Source organism: Buceros rhinoceros, unplaced genomic scaffold, assembly GCF_000710305.1.
Source record: "Buceros rhinoceros silvestris isolate BGI_N320 unplaced genomic scaffold, ASM71030v1 scaffold6361, whole genome shotgun sequence".
NCBI classification, from domain to species: domain Eukaryota; kingdom Metazoa; phylum Chordata; class Aves; order Bucerotiformes; family Bucerotidae; genus Buceros; species Buceros rhinoceros.
Window position 1 is genome coordinate 20,393 of NW_010396011.1, and position 22,659 is coordinate 43,051.

Genomic DNA, 22,659 nt, shown 5'->3' on the forward strand with positions numbered 1-22,659 from the left:
CCACACACGTGGCACAGGTTGTTTAGCTCTGCCAGAGCAGAACAGCCAGGCAGGGACCTGAAACTTCGGGTGATGGAGGCGGATTTGGGTGAGCAGCCAGGGAAATGCAGGGAGCAAGGCTGGAAATGGCCTTGCTTGCTCCAAGGTGGCACTCTGGCCTTCCAGAACTGGTCTCTGTGAGCAGACTTGGTGATGGAATGGGAGGATGGCTGCACCAACCCATCCAGCCCCTCAGCAGCCCATCCACCCTCTTCCGTACCAGCTGCTGAATAGGGACCAGCCCTTGCTTTTTAGGAGTACCAGTTTGCCCCCCAAACACATGCATGCTAGTTACCTTTGGCAGTACTCCCCACCACAGTGGTATGGGTCTTTTTGCCTTCTATCCTCAAAGTCATCTGCACTGCTCCCTGCCTCTGCTTAGTTCCCCGTCACCTAGTTGTCCCAGATCTCCTTCTTGTTGCTAGTGGAGACGACACACCGTTTTCTTCCCTGATCCACAGGCTCCTACTCACACTGTTTTACATGAATGCTGTCCCACAGTCTCATAAACCCCAATAATTTCCTCAGAGAATTGAGTTTCTCAGAGGTTTTCTGCTCTTGGAGGCCTCTGAGTAGGTGAGGGCTGGTGGCATGCACTCCTTGAGAGGTGCTGGCTTCATTCCAGAGAGGACACGGGCAAAGTGCAAAAGATTTCTTGAAATCAGAAGGTATTTCCACCACCACTGACAGCTCTCTTTTGTCATATTGTATAACACTTGTTTCAAGTAAGGTATTATTCACGTGTCTCTGCAGCCTTCCTGGGATGCGCGGAGATCAGTCAATGTCTACTGGTAACTAGCCAAGTCACTTCATCATGATGCATGCTGGAACAGCTGAAAACTTTCAAACCTGACTGAGTTCTTCATAGCAAAAAGTGCTTCTCTTAAGAAACAAAATGAAAACTGTGTTCCCATGGAACATCTTAAGGACTCAAAAAAGCATTTTCTAGTATGGGAAGGATGGAGCACACCTACATTATTTGGCTTTATCTCAGTAAGGAAACGGAGCTACTGTCAAAATTGGCACATATTTATGAAGTTGTTAAACTTGGGATCCTGGCTGGAATGTAAAAGAAATGATGAAGCAAAGGAGAACTTTGTCTTACACTGGGCTTCTGCTAGTTCTGGCGATTTGATGTGCAGGTTGTCCAAAAAAGTTCTGCTAGCCAAGTAAAGATGAATTTTTCAAATAATAAACTGTGGGTTTTCAAAGAGGCTGTTTGGGGGTACTGCTACAACCTGGTAGAGGTAAGTCGTTTCATGCCCCGCCGCTGAGCCAAATTGGAGGACAATACAGGCTCCAGCCTTGGTGCCTGAGGTGCTCGGTTTAAAGCAAAGTAAGTGGCTGCCATTGCACCCTGTAAAATAGAGGAAGAGAAAATGCTGGGCTGAAATCCAGTTCTTTGATGCTTTTCCCCTCCCTTCTCCTATCAAGCCTCCTGAAAAAATGGACGTGTGTGGATGATTTCCATGCAATGATAACAAGATCTGGGCTGGCAGATGGCTGGAGTGTCTGTGATTCAAAGTGGTGAGTAGTATGTGCACAGAATGCCACCAGGTCATTACAATGCAGCTTGAACTTAAAACTATCAAGCAGGTGACAGGTCAAAAATCTTAACTATTAATGCAGTGCCATATTAAATTTGGCCTCTGGTAAATAATCTTCCTAATTCCTTTATCACTTTCCATAATATTTACACAAATGACATGTTGTTCTGCAAGGAAATAAGAGGCAGGAGTGTAGGATGTACCTTCACCAGGTGAACATCCTGTCTGCTGAGCTGGTTTTGAGACAGATACTCTCTGTTCACTATCCATGGATGTCTTAGGACTTGAACTGCGGTGAGGCGCTGATGAGGGTCTACGTGAAGCATCTTAGACACAATGTCCTGGATTTAAAAAGAAGAGAACAGTAAAATGGAAAAAGTAATTTATAGCAGTGCAGTTTTTCCTAAGATCTTTCCAATGGCAGCATCATTACCAGCATGTCCAATGGAGGGAGGGATGCACTTTAGATATGGTTTTTATTAAGGATAAAGTCTGGACTTCAAAATTTTGAAGTGTAATGTTCAACTCTCAGCTGATAATCCGGCCAAAAGATAATGATGTGGAGGGTATTCATTATATTGAGTGAATGTTAATTAGTGGTGACCTCATAGGGGTGATGAACCTCCTAGAGCTGGATGCCATCTGGAGGCATCTCCTCACTGACTCCAAAGCATGCTTACTAAAGAAGCTTAAAACAGAAATCTAGCATTCAGGTGGCTAAAGTTCAATGAGATTAGTTCTACCACATCTGAATGTTTTAATTTCAAAACTGGACATCTGATAAAAAAATACATTGTGAGCCTCAGGAGGTACTGGTAGGTAGATTCATAAGTTACTTAGGAGAGCTTGCAGTTTTGTGGTAGGATATATCAATGTTCTTCCACTGGATACTATCAGCTGCTAAAACTGAATTCTCTTGCAGCAATTTCTAACTCCTGTCAAAGTCTCTGATTAATGCCAAGCAACAGGAAGCTCACCAGCTTTCCTGCCCATTTATCTGTCTCATAGATTAGCACACAGCTTCATGCCCAAAAGTCTCATTTTCTCTCCTGGGGTTTCCATGCTTTGTTACAGATGGACAGCCTAAACTGTGAACTGTGCAGGAGTTAAAAATGCTAGTTGGTAAACTGCCTGCTCCTAATTAACTTTGAGGAGCAAAAAGGTGATTCACGTATAGACCATACATTTGAGGCATTGAAAACCCCACACTGTTAAAAGTTCAGTTGCACAAAAAAGAGTTCTGTGCTATTTAAATCTCAAGATTTAAGTGATTCAAGATTCAAGATTAAGATTTAATCTCAAGATCTCAAGATGGTGCTATATTATGCTTTAGTTTAATGAAATAAACTTCCAAAATTCATGATGTGCTATTTCATGCAAATTGGTAGAAACGTAAAGAAGGAAGCTTTTGTGTCGTGAGGCACTGAGAAACAACCCTTCTGGCTACCTCTCGAGTTTGTTACAACTGCAAACTGCAAGCCCATTTAATCTGAGAAAGTGTTCACTGACCTTTGCAGTGTCAGATACTGAGTCCCAGTTTCCTCCTGTAAGCGTGTATTTGCCACTGCCAATCCTGGCCAGAATCTCCTCTGGGGTGTCGTCAGGTCCATTTGCAAAAGGAGTGAACCTTTTTAAAAAAAGAGAAAAACATACAGTGAATGATTTCTAGGATCTAGTGCTAACTGCCACCAATTACAAAAGGAATTTGGTTCCAGAATGGACCACAGACATTGCTGCTTCGTTTTCACTCAAACTATGCAGTCTGGTTGTTCCTCATACTAAGTTGTTCTCCAGAGGAAAAGATCGATTCCTTAACTGTTTGGTTTTTAAAAATGTTTGTTCTTTCCTCATTTCTGAGGAATGACAAATTCTTTTAAAAAAATACAGGTTTTTACCTCTTTAATTGTTTTCATTCTGTTTTATAAGCTTGATAATGGCAAGAGAGGATATAAATAATAAAGGAGAAAAATTAGGATCTGAAACCAAAAAAAAAGAAAAAGTAAAAAGAACTTCTTATAATCTATTTTGCAATGCTTTGTTAACCATGATGTGCAAGTCTGTTGGGCAAAACAAATGATCCTCAATAGGTTACCTCCTGATCTAGCCAGCCAGAAATGACTAGTAGCATGCACCCAGCTTTACAAAATTAGTGTCACATGCAAAGGGCACACCTTTTGTCTGCATAAAGTGACAAGTGGTAAGACTTTTGCAGCTAACTAAAATCTAACAGGCCAAATTTTACTCTGCAACCTTGAATGGCTGTGTAGGTTTACGAGAAGGGGGAATTGGGGATTTTGTGTATTTTTCCTTTGATGTGTCTTTTCTCCCCTGAAAACTTGCCAGAGTGGTTTTCCGGTCGCTAAACAGTGGGTTTGGCCACAACTTCCTATCCCACCTGGTTTCTAGTAGCAAATTCAGTTCCTCGCATTGTATTTTCCAATTTTCAAAAACATTTCAGATTTCAAAGAAGTTCAGCCCAAAGAGATACTTGATTTTATTCCATTCTATAACTATCAGGAGGGATGCACTAAGAGTTAAGTACTGGCTAAAACTCCGAGGTCTGTCACTGCCAGCATTACCAGGATTCCAGGCTTGTGCTCTAGTCCTGGCTGAGCCCTATCTGCTCATAGTAATGATGAGAGTAGAATAAAATCCTCGATGCAAATAATAATCAGTTCCTACTAACTCCCATCTGGTGAAGAAGAACAAGGCAATCTGTAAATGCAGTGGTGGCATCTAAAAAGTCAGCACTTCGCATCAGTTGCATCACTCTTATTTTCTCTTGTAAGTGCAGAAAAAAGTGAGATACAAGTTAATAGCACCTGTTGGCAAATTTAATATCCACTAAGTTGTGCAATTTGTATTTCAGATTCAAACACATTTGGACTTTTTTCACATTATAAAAGAAGCATTTTGAATATAATCGGCTAAATAAATGTGACTATGGGTAACGTGTTACTTTTATTTTACTGATTCTGGTTGTGTATCACTGCAAATCTATGGCATTAGTCAAGTAGAAACAGGTTTTTGGAGATCCAAGCAGACTGGGAGACTGCCCCAGAAAGTCACAATATATTTCAGCTAATGGTGAACACATCTGTCTTCAGAAACAAAAGAGATGAGAGAGAAACTCCTGGCACCTTTTCTATAATCCATGAGGTAAGAGACACAAATAAAGGGTGAGGGTAGGGTCTAACTCTTTGTTTTCCATATAAATCTATGAATGAATCCAAGCTTCTTGCCACAGATGAATGGTCATAAAGCAGATTAAGGAGCTGTGACAGGTCGCTGAAAATTTCAAGCTGTACTTAGCTATGATAAGTATGCATGTACCACACCCTGAGAAATGAAATTCATGGGCATGATAATTCCAGACTGGGTTTGCACACTGTTTCCCATGCACCTCAGCACATCTTATTCCTCTCCTTCACTGCTTATTTCAATCTGTCTCTTTCTCTGGGTCTTCTTGTATCAATATTTAACCTTAGCCAACAGATTGGTAAGGGTATCTTCGCCAAGTATCCCCCCAAAGTTCCTGCTGCCTGTTGTTGTTTTTGTTGGTCTGATCATTTACTTTCTGTTCTTTCTGCAGCATATTTTTCAAATAGCATCTGAAAACTGTTTTGTTTTGGTTTTTTTTAGCATTTAAAAGTGCTCAGCTACCTCAATAACAACAGTAGAAGAATGAAGCTGAAGAGAATACATTTATTATTAGAAATGAATGAACATCCACTTATGGATGAGGTGAACATGATGTGGCTCTTCATGCTCCTATGCTCCTTGCCTAGTGTAAAACTTCCATGCTACTTAAGTGGATAGTGAGCCTTTTAGGAGTCTAGGTCTCAGTGCATGCTTTTGGGCGCAGGCTGTTGTTGAAAACCTAAACAACTTGTAAAGTGTCAAAGATATTTATTAATTCCAGAAATCTTATTGTAATCCTAGGCCTTGGCTTCTATCTTCTTGCCTAATACAGCTGAGCACATTTCTCAAAGGAGGCCAAACAGTTTGCTATCTCTGTCTGCGACTCTTTTCTGGCTTAATCAGTGCTGACGTGCTGAGCCCACAGGAGACTGCTGCTCTAGGATAACCTCTTCACTCACCCTGCCAACATGGTATACAGTAGGATACCCAAGCTCCAGATGTCACAGGCTGCATCGTAACCTTGGCGTTTAAGGACCTGTGTGAAGGAAAGAGGAAGATGAAAACAGGTTAATCTGTATTCCTGAATTTCTAGCTTCTGATCTTCAAAAAGCATTGATTTGTGGTTGTATTTGCTGACATTTCCAGGGCTGAACTGCATATTTGGCTTGAACAGGTGGCTGCCTCAGGATCAAGATGTTCAGTAGCAGCGTGGAGCAAGGTGAAGCCCGGGCTGGAATGAGCTGGTTCAAGCCCAGCACATCTGTTATCTCCATAAATGAGTGCAGTTTGTTGGAGGCTCTGGGAACCTATCTGACACATAGCAAAGCAGAACAACATTACAGTAGTTTAAAATGGTCTTTAGAAAAAGCTTGTTAATACTTTTAATGAGCTTTACCTTTACCTAACATAAATGTTACCAAGAACATTGTGGATGCCACAAGCGTAGGGCTGAGTGACAGTGATAAGTGTGTCTGAGCTCAGTTTGGATTTGATACAACAAACAGATGCACACTAACACATATCTAATGTCAGACTAGTAAAGATGCATGACAACTGTAAAGAAAGCTAAAAGGTTTATTCTTACTTTACTTCTGTATTAAGAAAAACAGCCACATTTATACTGGACTTAACATATAACAGGTTAAAGCTTGATCCCTTTTTCTTGTGGGGAAAACAATACCCAGCAGAGATCTGACCAATAGGTTCAATTTTGGTACAGGATGGTGAGTTATAGCAGTAAGGGTAAAAATTAGATGTCCTTTATGCTAGTGTGTACTAGAAGAAATGCCTGTTTGAGTCAGTGCAGGTCCAAGTGAAAGTCAAGTCACCAACTGAGGCAGCATTGCTGAGATCAAGGTAAGAACTTTGTTTCTGTTTGTCTCAGAAAAGATCAGGGACTGCCTCCAAATCTTCCACTTGCTTATAAAAGCAAACTGCCCTTCTGATTATTAAGTTATCACGCAAGGAGAATTTTATCCCCTTCTGATGGATCTCAGTAGACACACTTTTTGCAAAGCACACGAAATAAGGAATGTACAAATTCAGCAAGTCTTTCTCTGCCCTGCAGCCTTATTACCCAGGAGTGATTTCAGCTATCTGAAGTCTATCACAAAAAAGACCAAGCACTGCTAGGAAAAAACAGTTTCAGAAAATATTGCCTTGACAGGTTTTACAAATTATGAGTGGTAAAGCAACCATCTGCCAGGTATGCTGCTGAGTGAACATTTGCTATGGGGGGGGGGGGTGGGGTGGGGGGAAGAAAAAAAAAAAGAGAAAAAGCTTCATTTTCTCCTGTTGAAAAAGCTGGTAAAATCCTGCTTCTGCCTCTCTTTTCTGCACATCATATATATGCTGTCTGTTTTATTTGTTTCTATTTCTTTAGTTCCTGCATTCTTTCCCCCTCTATTAATGTTAGTTTTTATGGGAAAAACATCTTTGCTATTTGACAAGCCAGTTGCTTCTTGCTTCACCTGTGAGACTGAACACCTAACATTTATCTTTTGGTGTGGCTGTTCTCATTGCTTCTTGAGCAGTTACAATTTCATTGCCATCACAGTCTTTCTCTAATAACCAAGGACAATCAAGCCCAAGGCAAATGACAGAAAAATGTGGCAGCTGTGGTGTTTAGTGAAGCAGGGTATTAAGGAAGTGGTTACACAACCTCAAAATGATGGACAGGTGTCACTGTGTGCTATCACTCTGTGCAGAAGAATGCTGCTAGATAACAGAGACGTTCACTCTGTACCAGTGTCTAGGGAGAGGTCTGCTGGCAATTGCTTTTTATTGATAGCAACTTCTCCCCATGGTAACAACAGGAACTCATGAGGGTTATCAGCTAGCGTCACTGCTATTTGAAAATGTCTCTAGCAACTGTTGTTACAGTGAGAACACTGAGCTGACAGGAGCAAGAGTGGGAAACCTTGGTCAAAGAGATTAGTGTCTGATCTCGGGGCAGATATTCTCAAACAGTAACAGACATGTCTTAGAAATAAGTCAGTCTTTGCAAAAGATGCAGTGGTGCCCTGCGTTAAGGGATACTGAAGAATTTACCACTCATGAAGGTGTTTAGGTCACCTTGAGAATTTGGTGGGATCTGAAAGGCATGAGCCAGTTCTTAGCACCATACATGCTTCTCTCAGTTGTGACACAAGCAGGGATGTGTATGGGTGTGACAGCTAATAATCTCATAATTTCAAATGCCAAAACAGTGGTTCTTAATGGATTTTGGAGGAAAACTGCAGAACAAGATATTTTTACTCTATCGAAAAGGACCTACTGCATCAGTAGGGAATCAGCAGGCTGCGTTTTCCCTCCTGAGCCAGCTTAGCTCTTCACCCCCTGCACAGGAGGGGACTCGCACTAGGTGGCAGCGTGCGTCCTTCTCTCAGCCAGCCTTCATCTTTGTTCGTGTTCTCATCTAACCCCAAAATCAAGTGTTTCCAAACCAAAGGGAAGATCCAAGTGTGCAAACACGTCCTCCTTCCTCTACCACTGTCCTCTTGTGTCATCAGCTCAGCTGACTGTCTGCCGCCTTGTTTACTTTCCTGGGTGCGTGGCAGGCATTGTAGCAGGGCGCAGACAGGGAATGTGAAAATCAAGTCTAGGCTGGAAGGCAGCGTTCCCTCACAGGTAAAATGAAAAGCAGTTAAGGCTTTATGTAACCTCTCTGCCAGTTCTGGCCATGTTTCAATCAATCTCCAGCGCTTCCTGCATTAGCAGGACCTGTCTTACTCATCACAGACTTCTGGGAGCGTGATTTCTGCTTTCAGTTCAAGTCAGAAGAGTCTGATCTGAAACTGCATTGGGATGGCAGCGTTTGTGATTACAGACACTACACAAAACAGCCCATCATGAAAAATAGCTACACCTATTTTAAGACTGGTATCTTAGAGAAAATGTAAGTGCTTTTAATCTTTCACACATGATTAGCTTTTGGTTTAGAAATTGAACTGCTATGGCACCACAGAACTTTTTTTTTTTTTTTTACTGTTTTGATACATTTTAAACAGCTCATTCCAGTTTCTAAAATAAAAAACAAACCAAACAGCAATAAAATGACAAACCAATCTGTCTTGGCAATGGAAAATCTTTTTCTGAAAAAAATCTGCTTTGAATTTATACTGCCTCAGCAATGGTCTCAACAAATTCCCCTTCTGATGCTGGAAGGCTGTGATTGCTGTAACTTTTGATATCACAGAAGGACCTTGTACAGACAGATCATCCCATTTTTCTCTTTCCAGTTACATACCATGCAGATGAACATTGGATGGAGAGGAGTTATGGTGAAGAAAAGATTGCTGGTTGTTACCAGCTGCGAGACAGTAGCATTTGTCAGTAGAGGACAGATGAAACATTGAAAGGCAAAAGGCAATAATTTTTTATTTTTCATAACAAGCAGAGGAAGATACACATTTCAAGTTATGTATTGCAAATACTAAAATTGCTGATAAACATCACTCCAAGAAATGGATAATTATCCAGGAAATTAATCTCTTGCTCTTTCATCAGAAGGAAGCAACTATGAATTCTCCAGGGTCACACACACGAACAGCCCAAGCTTTTCAAACAGCTTTGAGACCCAAACCCATTCCTGTGGGGCTGTGTGAAAGGAACAGCACTTGCCAGAGATGCACAGCCACCTCTCCCCACACTTGGGGCAGGCTGTTTGGTCTGCCTCCACCTCCCTGTCTGTAAAAATGGGAAAGCAGCCCTTTCCTACATCTTGCATAACAGGGGGGATTTGTATTAGGAAAGCCCGAGAGGGGAGATATTTCTTTAGCTCAGTGAAATCAACACTAAAGCTCCCTCTGACTTCAGTGTAATAAGGATTGCAAGCGTGGATTTTTCTTTTGAGTCTTGTTCCTGACATCAAGATTTCCTTCTTAAGCCTTATCCTTTTCTGACACAGTGCACTAGAGGGGAAGCAATATGAGCAGAAGCAGCTAGACAAAAACCAGTATTTATCCTAGTAATGAGCCAAAGCATTGTGCACATCAGTCTAATACAGACAGCAGCTTCTGTCAGGAGAAAAACAGCTGCCCTGACAAGACCACGAATAGGAAAGTTATGGTAATAGAGCTTGTGCAAGTGCTGGTAGCCTGGTTCCTGCCTTGCTCCTCTTGTAAAGGCAGTGAGGAAAAGGGGGAGAGGGAGAAAGGACTGCTTCCTAGGACATGCTCATTACTCAGGGCTCTGAAACGTGATCCTACCTCAGGGGCAACGAAGTTGGCAGTGTAGCAAGGAGTCATGAGCAGTCCGTTCTCCGCTCTGAGTTGCTTGGCAAACCCGAAGTCACAGATCCTGATGGAGTCAGGGTTTCCTGATTCATCCATGTAGAGAATATTACTTGGCTTGAGATCTCGGTGCACCACCTTAACAAGAAAGCAGTGAGTAACAAGTGAGGATGGGAGGTCAAGGAGCACCCAGGCTTGGCTGCCATTTCTGGTCTGCTGGTTGAGGTAGGTCAAGAGCTCATGCTGAAAATATTTAAGTTTTGGAGAAAAGTTGCTTAAAAGCCTTGGGCAAACAAGGGAGAAAAAAAAAGGTTAAAGTCTGTTAAAATCAGAAACGGCATGTTCAATAGCCTCTTCTGGTGTATTAAGATGGAGGCTGCTGCTGTAAGGGGGGACACCATGCCTGAGGGCAGTCAGGGGGTGTTGCTGTACAGGCACCTCAATGTCAGAGTCTCCTGGAACCTGATGGCCCTAAATATTCATCTGAAAGGCAAAGAAGAAATCCTGTCATAGAGGAAAAGTGAGTAAGGGTCTTCTCGTGACTGTTCATGCAAGTGTCTCACACCTGAAGGAACAGATTATTTTTGTTCTCCACTTCAAAATGTATTCACAAAACCCCTTTTTGTAGTCTCATAACTTCAAGTAGCTGCATGTTCTACCAGATGTGATGCATTTCAGTGGTGGGAAAACAGCCTTTATTTGTTATAGCAAGACTGCAAAACTATCATGACAATATAAAAGCCCAAGCACAAAATGCACTTGCATTAACTATGAAAAAGAAAAAGCAGCAAATATTTGATTAGTCATCCAGACTGCTTGTCCCTGAAAGGTGGAAAAGGAGAGATTCTCAAACTGCCATGTATAGAGAGCTTAGATTTTAAAAGCCAGCTCTTTAGCAGCATGTCAGAAGCCTTTCCCATCAGCTGCTCAAACTGCCACTTCATTTGGAAAGCTGAGCATTTGGTTTTATACCTATCTGCGGATTCAGCTACGCTGCTTGAAATTCTGTTAAAACATCAGGTACCGCAGTAATGACTCTGATGAAAAGTAAACAACTAATATCTCAACAAGGTACATGAACTTGAAAATCAGTATATTTTAGGGATGAAAATACCACTTCAACATACTGCAGTTCAGTCGGGAAATGGCTAAAAGGCCTATGACACTATTTCACAAACCAAATGCAATTATAGATATGGAGAAATATTTTTTTTTTTGCAGCGAAAAAAGTATTTCCATTTCAGAGAAGCAAAATCACAACTATTTGCTTTTTCTAAAAGTTGGAGTTGAAGAAGCTTGATGCAGATAGCCGAAGAAACAATGCTTACACCCTGAGAGTGCAGGTAGTCCACAGTCCTGGTGATGGTGCACAGCACAGCGCTGGCCTCCCGTTCTGAGAAACACTTCTGCCGAAGAATGCGATCCAGGAGCTCACCTCCCCGCATCAGCTCCATCACCAGGTACACATATTTCCCATCATCATAGACCTGAAAGAGTAACAGAATAAATAAGGTTTTGGACCCATTAACTTGGTAAAGGTTGGTCCTTAAATCACAGTGCTCGCTTGCTTGTGTGAAATGTTGCAAGAAGCAAATGTCGGCTAATGTGTGGGAAATGTGCTTATTATGCCTAATGACAGAAAAGGCAACTTTATAAAATGACTTAGTCATCACTGTTTTGGTTTTTTTTTTTATTTTCATGTCTGTAGCAACTTGCTGATTTGTCCACACACAAACTTTCAGTAGCTTTCCTGATCTGCTATTGTATCAGCAGAGTAGACCAAGCTGTTAAAAGTAGCGTTACTTCACACAGCCTGAGATGTCTGCTGGCTCTCACCCAAGACTCCTTCTCAGTAGTGTTCTCTCTTTCCACTTCTACAGGGTAACATTTGCCATTTCGAATATCAATATTTCCCTTTATCTCAGGATCAGCTAAATGAACTCTATTATACTGTTGGCCAAGACCTGCTTCCAATGATGTTATATGCAATTCTGGTGAACACGTTGTTGACTTCAGCCAGGAGATGTATTATGTTTGAGTAAAAGTCATTTTTTGTCTTAAAAACGTCCATTTTCATGTCATAATCCTACATCAGGACTGCAATAATAGGCAGTGCTATAGTCATCGATGCTAAATATTTTTTGAAAGGAATATAAACCTTTTTTTGCAAGGATTTAGGAATTGAGAGACTTCCTGAGGGCATGTGATAGAATTTTTTTATATACATCTCTAAGGTCTGAACCATAATACACTAGCCACTGACACTAGCAGGATTTTGTTCTGTAAACTCTGAATCTGACACAGTGTGGACAATCCTAGGTGAGACTGAAGGCAGCAGTAAATAAAACATCTCTGACTAAAGTTTATTGCTGCCTGTAAGCACAGCAAAGGGTATTCTTCATATGAAATGCTGGAGAAAGATACCTTCATGTCTTCTCAGGCTGCTTGAGGAGAAGGTAAATACTCCCCGGTGTTAAAACCCTCTCAGGGGAAACCCTAGTGACTTTGTCCTCTTTCCAACAAAACAGGTAGCGCAGGCTGCATGGAAACAGCTGCTGCTCATGAAAGTGCATCCCCTGCTTAGTAGCACCGCTGTCAGTGCTCAGCAGCCTGCTCCAGAACATCCAACTAGGGAAGCTGAAAAGTGCTTGAAAAAAGTTGAAAAGTGTCACTTCTGAAAAGTGCTGCAAAACCAAACGCGTTTTGTTTTCTCCAGCACTGTGCCCCTTTGGTTTCATATATACAGCTGGTGCAGCAGTGATTGCAGAATGCATAACCTCACCAGACTTTCCAACTGCTGTCCAGTAACTTAAGTCACCTTTTTTCCCCTTGACTTCAGTCGGTCTGATTCTAGCTCTGATCTTCAACAAAAGAATTTTCCAGATGTGGACTAGTAGCTGAGCCTGACCAGAAGGTGAAAATCGTTTAATGCTGAAGTGCTCAAAAACTACTCACATCTTTAAGAGTAATGATGTTTGGATGCTGTCCATATCGCAAGAGGATCTCAATTTCTTCAGAGGGATCTCTCTTACTTTTATCAATTATCTGGAATAAATGAAGCACAGCGTAGTAAGATACCAGCTAGCAGCACTAAACACAAACCAGGCAATTTCTACAGTTTTAACAAATTAATATTTAAAATTATTCTATTAAGCATTATTCTAGGAGACAACAGCTCAAACCCTGTGCAAATGGGAGCCATGCTGACTATATGCCAAAGCCACATTGAGCAATACTTAGTGTAGATTCTGAAGGCGTAGACCCTATTTTTTATGCCTATAGTTTTGTTCGCCCGTAAATAATACAGGATGTCATTTAGAAATCAAACAACATGGAGAATTTGAAAATAATAATAGTTTTAAGTTACCCCTTGACATAAAAAAAAAATGGATACGTTCATAATATTGATATTTGCTTGCATATCTGCTGATAAATTAATAGAAATTTCTTATCAGGTGGGTTTGCCAGAAATTAAAATGTGTAAACATTTGCTGTCGGGGAGATCTGAGTTGATGAAGCTATTGGCAATCACTTGGCTCTTTGGGCCATGCTGTTGGAATGAACAAGAGAGTGCCCAGAGACTGCATTTGGTTATGAAGCCAAACTCTACCAGTTCCTAAGCTATAAAGAAAACTGCTCTATACGTCACTTCTTTCGTATTCAGCATTTGCCTTGTGAGAGAGTAGAGTAAGACATGAAAACTTTTTAGTTCTATAGCAGGAAGTCTCAGAAAAACATGGCACCTGCTGCTTAGAGAGCGTCACTGCGTGGAAAGGCTGCTGTGAGGGCAGCACCGACTTCTTATCAGTGCTCCAATTACCTATATTTGGGAAGTAAATCAAAGAGCTTTGATCATGTGCCCAGCTGAGAGCACCGATTAAGGCTTCTCACTTCACAAATTTAAATGATAAATATGAAACAAACAATAGCTACAAAATAATCCAAGGGAGAGCTCTGTATTTTGACATGTCAAATGCAACTGCATAGGGAATGGCAAAAGACTCATTCTACCAGAAACTCATTAGGAGCACAGTATTTTGGCACAATTTCTTATTGCTAGAATCCAGCAGCAGTACTATTGAATAACAGGTTTACCAAAGAGGACTAGATGGCATTTTCAGAAAATCGTAATTCATTATTGGCTTGTATTTCAAAGCCTCCAACCTTAAATGTGGTTAGTTCCCTAAGAACTAGGCACATAGCACGAATTTAAAACACTGGTGTTTGCAGAGAAACAACTTTTAAAAAATCTTTTTTGTTCATGAGGATAAACAACTGGCAGCTTTTACATGCATTTTTTATGGCTTAATTATGGTGACACACATTTAAGTACAGGGCTAGAATTTTATGCATCAGTTATAATAGTGCATATTTGAATATATATCAGAGGTTTTGTAGTCATCATAACTGGCATGCATTTGCAGTGATGATGGTGGTCAGTAGCTGGCCATGGATGAGGTATACATTTGAAGTCACATCAGTGATTTGACTCTGAATTAATAGCAGTGTGACGAGTGACAGGGCAACAGGGAGCTGATGTAGGTAGATGGCTGTTGTCTACATTTGAAAAGATGAAGGAAAAAACTCAAAAACAGGTGAGTGGAAAATATCTGCTAGCAATTTCTCGTTAGAATACTATTCTCCCAGTCCAGTTGAAACATTCTTAAAAAGCCAATGAAACCCTGATTGAATGACTCCTTATAAATAGGACCATAGTGTCCCGTTCAACCAATAAGTAACATATAAAAAGATCCTCAGGGCCACTTCCTTGGCTAAACTAATACAGCTTTTGTCAAGTTATTGGAGTTACACACACGTGCACCTGTTAGGATCTACCTGCCTTGTACAAACCTGCAGTATTTATTGCAGCAACTGTTACTACAGCTTTGTAAAGTACTGCTATCACTATGGTACTGTAGGAAGTAATATATTCCAGATTCCTTTTCTGTTGTATTTTCCTGTGAAAGGAAATATCCAGAGCTGTGGAAAATTTTAAGCAACTATTAATAAATGCAGGACTATAAATATATATATGGCCTAAAAAAATCCAAACCAAAAATAGTCTCAGCTACTGACACAAAACTCAACATAACCTGGAGCAGTCTGCTACTGATTTAGTAGCAACAGCAGCAGATATGTAATGCTTCTGATTCACAATATGCTATTTTAATATAAATCGCAAGACGGTCCCGCTAAATACGCATGTTTTCTGCTTTAATGTGCGCACAAGCTGCAGTAGAGTGATTAAATAGACAATCTGCCCTAAACCACTCAACAAATCATTGTCAGAGCTGTGAAGGGTCCTGCCAGATTCCTCTCAGTCCCTGCACAGCCCGATTGGACAGACCAGAATAAATTTTTTCCTCCACAGTGAGAGATTGTCAGCCTGACAGTGCTTCTCTTCACCATGCCGGCAACTTACACTTGGCCCACGACTGATAAAACAGCAGAGGAGGTGGCTGCTGCAACTTTAGCAGCAATCTCCCTTCAGTTCAGACTGGCTGCAGTGCGCAGTTTCTTTATTCACATGCTGCAATGGCCACAGCAGCTCCTTATGTATGCCCTATAGCTCCACTATGATACCCAAGTTTCCTGTTTTTTCATCTTCAGAAGTGTTTCAGTGTGTTGTTAAACCCACTCCAGATTTTCCAAAGAGGGAAGCTGCCATGGCAGGGTGGTTGGGCTGGTTGTTGTTGCCTCCTTTTGCACCAGAGGGTGTCTGCGTCCCCAGAATGCCTGCAAATCTTGCCCCAGCTTAGGGCCAAAATGAGCTGAGGTAAAACGCAGGCACCGTGCTGCTTATCAAACACAAGGGTTAAGGAAGATGCATCGTGGGCTTCCAGAGATATTCATCAGTAGTTCTAAGATTCTCAAAAAGCACCAGATGAAATGAATTAAATTATGTAAGTGAAAGAGTGGTGGTTTCACTAGACAGGTGTTAAATGAGTGCTTTTTGTGCAGCTGTACTTTTCAGTGCAAGTGTTGCTGTATGTAACATGGAGGAGAGGCGTGCTCTGAGGACCTTGCACGGATGCAGCAGGAGAGAGGCAGGACGCAGGCAGCCCTGGCACAGCACCTTCTGCATATTCTCCTCACTAGCTGGCCGCTGGGCCGCAGGCTCCCGGGCAGAGAGTCCAAAATCACCATGAACACGTTTTCCACAATCCTACATGCTTATCTACAGACACATCCCCCTGCCTGGAGAGGGTCAACAGCAAGGTATATGAAGCAGCCTCAACGGTAATTTGAAAAGCATTCACTAAGTCACACTTACTGATTGCCAGCGAAGGTGAGGGTGGCATTACAAAGTCTAACCATAGCTGTACTCTGCCTCCTGGAAACAATGCAAGGTGCTCTTCTTGCTAGTCCTTTCCAGGGGGCTCCTGGCAAGCACCTGATGGCTTCTCGGGGCTGTGATCCCACTGTGCTGAGCTCTGGTGCCCCCCTGGGCTCTTCCAGGGTGGGGACATGGACATTCTTTCCAGTGAGCTTTGACTGGCAATGAACCACTACCAGAGCAAACACCCATACCAGGCACTTTGCTTTCCATTTTCATGTTCTGTTTCTTCCTTCTGTTACTGCTTTGTAGTTTAATTATCTCTGATTTTTTAAAGATCAGCTCTATTGTCAGTCAACCTCTGCATATTTTTTTTAGTTTTAGCTTTGGCCCCTGAATTGAGATGGTGCAGATTATGTAGACCAGACAACAGCATATGTGACAATTGCCACTCAACCAACGTAGCAGTTAAATATGGTCCTCAAATTAATTTTAATACAACATCCTTCAGGGCTATGCTTCCAGGCCTGGAGAGATGCCCCCATCATTGGCTATCCCTGCTCCAATGAAGACCGAAGGCTCTGCATTGTTTCCTGCCATTTAACGTTGGATGCAGGAACTGCCATACACTCATCAGATGTCCCACACGAGACCACAAGTGGCCATAGCACATCACACTGTGTCTGCTCTTGTTCAGAGTAAATATTAATTGGTTACCTTTTTTGCTATCTAGCTTTCAAGCTCCACTGTTGGGTGCTGGCAAGCTAAATATTCTATCTGAATTGTAGATAGGCAGTGACACTCTTAAGCTCTGATTAAAAGCTGAGTAAAACTATGTAACTTCTGAATATTTCTTGTGGAAACAAAGAGTATTTGCCACCCTGGTCATTCTGTTTCCTTTGAGACACTGTGTTTTGCATTAAGACAGACTCTCCTCTATTATGCTCTATGACAGCCCACAAACCTCTTGTAGCTCTTCCTGTGCGAGGAATAATGTATTTCCTTTAGCAAGTTCATTCTGATTTGAACTCAGTTGAAATGTATCCATAAACACCCTCTGTTACTGAATTAAGGGAAGTTTTTCTCTGCTACTAGTCCTGAGGTTTTGAGCAATATGTAATGGTGCTACTTTTCTATTTCTCTCTGTAGTTGTGTGGAGAAGAACACCAACTCAGAAAGCCATCACAATATATAAATAACAGAAAATGTAACAAGAGCTCTATTGTACTTTGGCAGAGAAGAGCTATGAAGCACAGGGGTCTTCTATTGTCCTTCAGAAAAATAAGAAACTGAGCCATACCATAAATAGGTGTTTCTCTATGTATTGGACATCTAGGGATTGCTTAGAAACTCATCTGTTTTAAACAGCAGATGAAACAATTCCAGAGTAAAATGAGCTTAGTGCATGCGACAGAGTCCTGTGTTCTAATAGGGGTCTTGTTTGTTCTTTGACTATCACATCCTTTGTTTATTTCACTGATTAGCTGAAAGAAGAGGTACATTTTCTTCAGTGGAATTTAGGGTAAGAACCTCATGATATTTTAAAATGAGTTGAGCTCTATCGAAGGACAATACTGATCTCTTTCTCTATCAAGGAAGAAAGGATCAGGAGAGGATATTTTCAAAATCCCAATTAATGCATTTGGACAGTTTTTACAAGTCCTTCTACAAGTCTTTTGCATTAAAAAAAAAAAAAATCACCTTACTAATGGCTTCAGCCTTGCCAGAGTGGACTAATGAGTATAAAAAGAGAGTGTCAGTATAGTTCTGTGTGGGTAAAGCCTTGCTGAAATTGCTACAGCAACTATAGGCAGTATATATTTATAGTTGCTTGTTGCAGTTTTGTGAAGGTATTTGTGTGCCTCTAACTGCGTAGATAAATTTCTTCTTGTGGATCTAGTTATGTCATTAGCAGATGTTACAGTCCTCAGCTGTTTGTTACCACCCACCAGCTGGGACTTATAGCCTTCACAGCCCTGCCAAAGAAGTGGTATGTGTGAACACTCCCTAATCCACTTTGGGCAGAATTAGCCCTGTTAATACAAATTGTCTTTTCAAACAGCTGAAATTAACTCGGGTGACCTTGCATGAGGAGGATGGCTGTGTTTCTCACAGGGAGTTCTCCATCACTACAATTGTGACATAGGAAAAAGACAAGAAGTAGGAGGTGACAATTTAACTGCCTTTGCTGTCTGGAAAATGAACAGCCTAAAAGAAAGGGTGAGAGAAAGGAAACAGAGTGAGAAAGAAGACAGAAAAGAAACATGAAATGCACTGACATGAAGAGCAGTGATATGGGCCTGAGGAGAAAGGATGGAGCTCTGCTCAGGCTAAGCTGGAGCTAGCAGTAAGGAAATGTGTCTGTTGCTGGGTATTCCTGTGCTGGAGAGAAAGGATTTTGTGTATCTTTAGTAAACAAACAAGACTGCATTACAACATTTTCTTGGCTCTGACTTGATTTTTCTCCTTAAATGAAACAGAACACAAAAGTTCTGTCTAATCATGCCAGTTGAAATGGGCAATGGTAGCCATCTCCCTTCTTGGGAAAATCAAGCTAAATGTACCTAATAGTAGCACTGTGTTTAACCCTTAACACTGCGGTGTGTGCCACTACCATGGACTGTAGCAAAAATTCTCCATTTTATTTTAGTGGATTTATTGCACAACATCAACCACAAACACTGGGAAGTAGTAAAGGTACACCCTGCACCACGGGCGTGGATAATACGTAGGCTGTGGAACTTTGCCTAAGGAGCTTTGGTGAATTGTGCTGCAGGGGCATGAGGTGTATCTCTCCTTCCTGCCCTTTTTGGCCCCAGTCCCAAATGGGACCAGCATCTACCTCTTCAGCTGTCCCAAGCAACCTTTCCTGGCAGCCGAAAGTGAGAAACAGGCGTGTGAGTGAGGCAGCTGAGCCACTGGTACAGTTCTAATCTGCTGTTCTGGCTACAGCAACAGAAAGTCTGGCAAAAGGTAAGGGCAGACACCTGGGCACTATGATACCTTGACCAGCCACAACTGAAGCTGCCAGTGTGTTAGCCAGCAGGACTACCTAAAGATCCTTTTGACCAGCACCAGGGAACTTATGATGGCTTTGTGAAAAAATTCATGGAGGAGAAAGAGGTTTATGCACTTTTTAAGTGCATACTTGGACGCTTTTTCTAAAGCTCGTTTGGAGTGTAAGTATGGGTTAATCACTTCCAAGAAAAGATACGTATAACATGGTGCAATGTGATACTCCCTGTAGAAATCCTTTCCTTTTCTGGGAGAGGAGGGATGAGCGAAGGGAGAATTAATTTTGTGTCCCTTTGCCCATTATGTTTACACCATATCTATAATATATTGGATAATTCAGGGCACCACTGGTGGAACTGACGAAAGGTGGGATTCATATCCCTTCTGAAGAAAGGAGGTGCAACAGCACTTGCAGAGATCTTTAACCTGACAGTTTCATCTGCAATATTAATTCTGGGAAAACTGTCACAGAGATAGAGTTTTGCAGTTCTGTGCTGCTGGAAAATGTACAGGTTTCCATTCCAGTAATATTTCCTTCTAAAAATAAGCCCTATTCATGCCAAGCATCTGTTTTAATTTGGCTCATTTTTGATGTCAAATTACTCAAGCTGGATGAAAATCACTGCAGAAAGGCTAATATTATTTAAAAGGGCATGGTATAATTTTACATTTAAGATGTCTCCAAGGAGAACTATGCCAAGCTTAATAGTTTCTAAGGGACTATTTGCTGTGCTATTAGTTTTGATTAGCTCCAGAGATTCATTCCTCCCATCCATGCTTAAATCTTTCAGAAAAAGTGACATGCATATTAAAAGAAACAGACCTGATTAGCAATACTTCTCTGAAATAAGCACTGGCCATCAGATCAAGCTGCGTGGGTGAGACATTAAATTTTCTGCACACAGAGCATGCCCACTTGCTGCCAATGTTTGCTGATTTAGCACTCCTAAGCTGTCAAATGCAACTGTAGTACTTATTAATTAGCATTTATACAGTAGCACACATTTTCTAAGCAATGCAGAAACATTAACAAATTTTGTTCCGATAGCACCTGCGAAGCAGAAAAGCTCACTTTAGAAGGAAATCTGCAGTTTTGGAAGCAGATTAGCTCAGTGGGAAAGACTCTGCACTACGTTTTAGTCTGCTCTGCTCAGCCCTAGCACACATCCTTGGATCAGACTGATGAGTTTTCAGTCCGTAAAATGACTGCAGTGCCACTCCCACCTTCTTTTACAAAAAGCTTTAGGGGTGGAAACCAGCATATCACATTCAGATCTTATAAAAGGGGAAAATTATTACATCAATGTGGAAGACAAATACAGTTTAAATTGCCCCAAAAGAAAAACAGAGGCACAAAGGACCAAATTCTGTCCAAAATACTAAGCTATTTGGCAAGCAGCTAGAGAAGAGAAACATGATATTACGAAGCTGTAGGAAAACTGCTGCCTGGTCCTAAGTCTCAGAAAAGATCTAGTTAGCAGTAAGAAATACCATCATCTCACATTCTTCAGAGGCTCAGCCATGTCAAGGAGAGAGGCACTGTGAGCTTTGTGACCAAATGGGAAGGAGGCTGCAGGGATCCTTACACCAGAGGTGAGTCAGTAACTGCACATCTAAGATTTGCTCTGGAGTTGAGTTTAAGAGGTGGTCTGCACAGATTTCTGTATTTCTATCTGCCTCCTTTGTTTACTTGGTTAAGACTTAAGCAACACCTTGATCCCATTTACCCAAAAAGTCACCAGCCTGCACTGGCTTTTGCTGCTACGAACAAGTTTGTGTCTTGTAGAATTGCTCAAGGCACTCCTGCGTCTCTGCTGTGCTTTCTTCTCCCAAGTCCTTCAAGCAGGGCCCAGCACTCTGTACTGGCCCATCCTTTCTGAAGCTGTAGCTGCAGGGTCCTGCCTATTTGAGAGCTGCCTCCTTGGAGATCTGACTTATTTCTGTGGGGAGAGCGTCTGGCAGAAATCTGATCATGGTCAAATCAAAACAATAGAAAAGTGAGACTCATTGAAATCTTCCAGGTATTTGAGTAAACCTAAATCTTATAAAATGAGGACAGGATACAAAATATGTTACTTGGCCTCCCGCTGTGGTGTGTGAAATCTATAGAACATCCCTGGTCCAGCGTGGAAGTCAGACCCTTTGATAAAGGTGTTTGAAATGGAAAAAACCAAGAATGCCTTAAAAAAAAAAAAAAAGCACAGAGGTGTGTATCTAGATCTGCTCTTGAAGCCTTTATCTTCTACATGGCACCCTACAGCCTGGTGAATCTGGTGCCATGATACCAGTTTAAGAAATTAACCTTCAGACAGCGAAAAACATCTTTTACTGAAGTGTCTGGACAACAGGATTTCCCGAATCTCAGCTTTATAAACCAGATTTCATGGGAAAACATGGTGAGTGTTCTCTGTAGTTTAGCAAGGTAAGTGTGGGTCTTATACCTCTGACCCTGCATTTTGTAAGGCTACAATTCTACTAACATGACAGATCCAACTTTGTGTGTGAGGGGGAGGACATCTCGGTCATCTCCTCAAAGAGTCTGTTTTTCCAACTGCTCTCACCATCGACTTTTTTTCCTGAAACTCCCTTTTTTAGCTTCAAGACATTCTGTCTTGTCTTGCTGTCTTTAGCAGCTAAATGGTTGTCATCCATCATTTTTATCACCTTAGAAATATTTTTAGATTTTGATTGCATTCTACTGGACTTTTATTTTTCTCATATATACTTGTAGCTCTCTTGGTAGAGCTTGCCTTGTAATTCTTGCATATTTTGTGCTGTAAGTTTTTTCTAATTTGTTTATATTCTATCTTAAACCATGGATACCAAAATAGCACATGGTCGCTCTGGGTTTAGTAGTACTACCCAGGTACTACATGCAAAACTCACTTATATGCAAGCACGTTGGTAAGGCAGAAATCTATAGATTTGTTTTTCAATTTTATTAATAAAATTTGAACTACACTAGCAACACATTTATGCAACAACCGTTTGATGCTGGTATTCAAATCTTTGTTTTTCCATCCTTTCAATTAGCTGAGTATATTGAACAGCTCCATCACATATCATTCAGGGAATGAAAGCAAATAGGAATGAAAATTTTGGGGGAGACTGCAACCAGAGATATTTTCTCAATAGAATATTGGAAAGTGTCTTTCAGAATCATCAGTAGGATCTTGCAGAGGCAAGAGATATGCACTTGATAGGTAATTTGTTAAGCTGTTTTGGGGAGAAAGGATCATTAGAGGCTTACAGAAGCACTGTTGTCACTCCCTTTTCCCTTCAGCTGGGTAACAGTATTTTTAATGAGGTCTTTTTACATCCATTATGTTCTTCCTGATACTATTTTCCTTTCCATAAACCTTACGGTGACAGCCACCCACTAAAGCCAAGAGGAATTTGCATAACT

The 22,659-nt window shown here is 41.3% G+C and overlaps 1 protein-coding gene across 1 annotated transcript in view; it reads right to left on the reverse strand.

The window, feature by feature from the left end:
• Positions 1-985: 985 nt before the first annotated feature.
• RPS6KA2 (ribosomal protein S6 kinase, 90kDa, polypeptide 2) overlaps positions 986-22,659 on the reverse strand; it is a 90,361-nt gene continuing 68,687 nt past the window's right edge. Inside the window, exons 16-22 of the mRNA XM_010145749.1 lie at positions 12,917-13,006; positions 11,290-11,448; positions 9,938-10,099; positions 5,687-5,763; positions 3,096-3,213; positions 1,790-1,927; positions 986-1,396 (exon numbers count right to left, since the gene is read on the reverse strand). Coding sequence (XP_010144051.1) covers positions 1,271-1,396; positions 1,790-1,927; positions 3,096-3,213; positions 5,687-5,763; positions 9,938-10,099; positions 11,290-11,448; positions 12,917-13,006 — 870 coding nt within the window. The 3' untranslated portion in view covers positions 986-1,270. The remainder of the gene's footprint in view (positions 1,397-1,789; positions 1,928-3,095; positions 3,214-5,686; positions 5,764-9,937; positions 10,100-11,289; positions 11,449-12,916; positions 13,007-22,659) is intronic.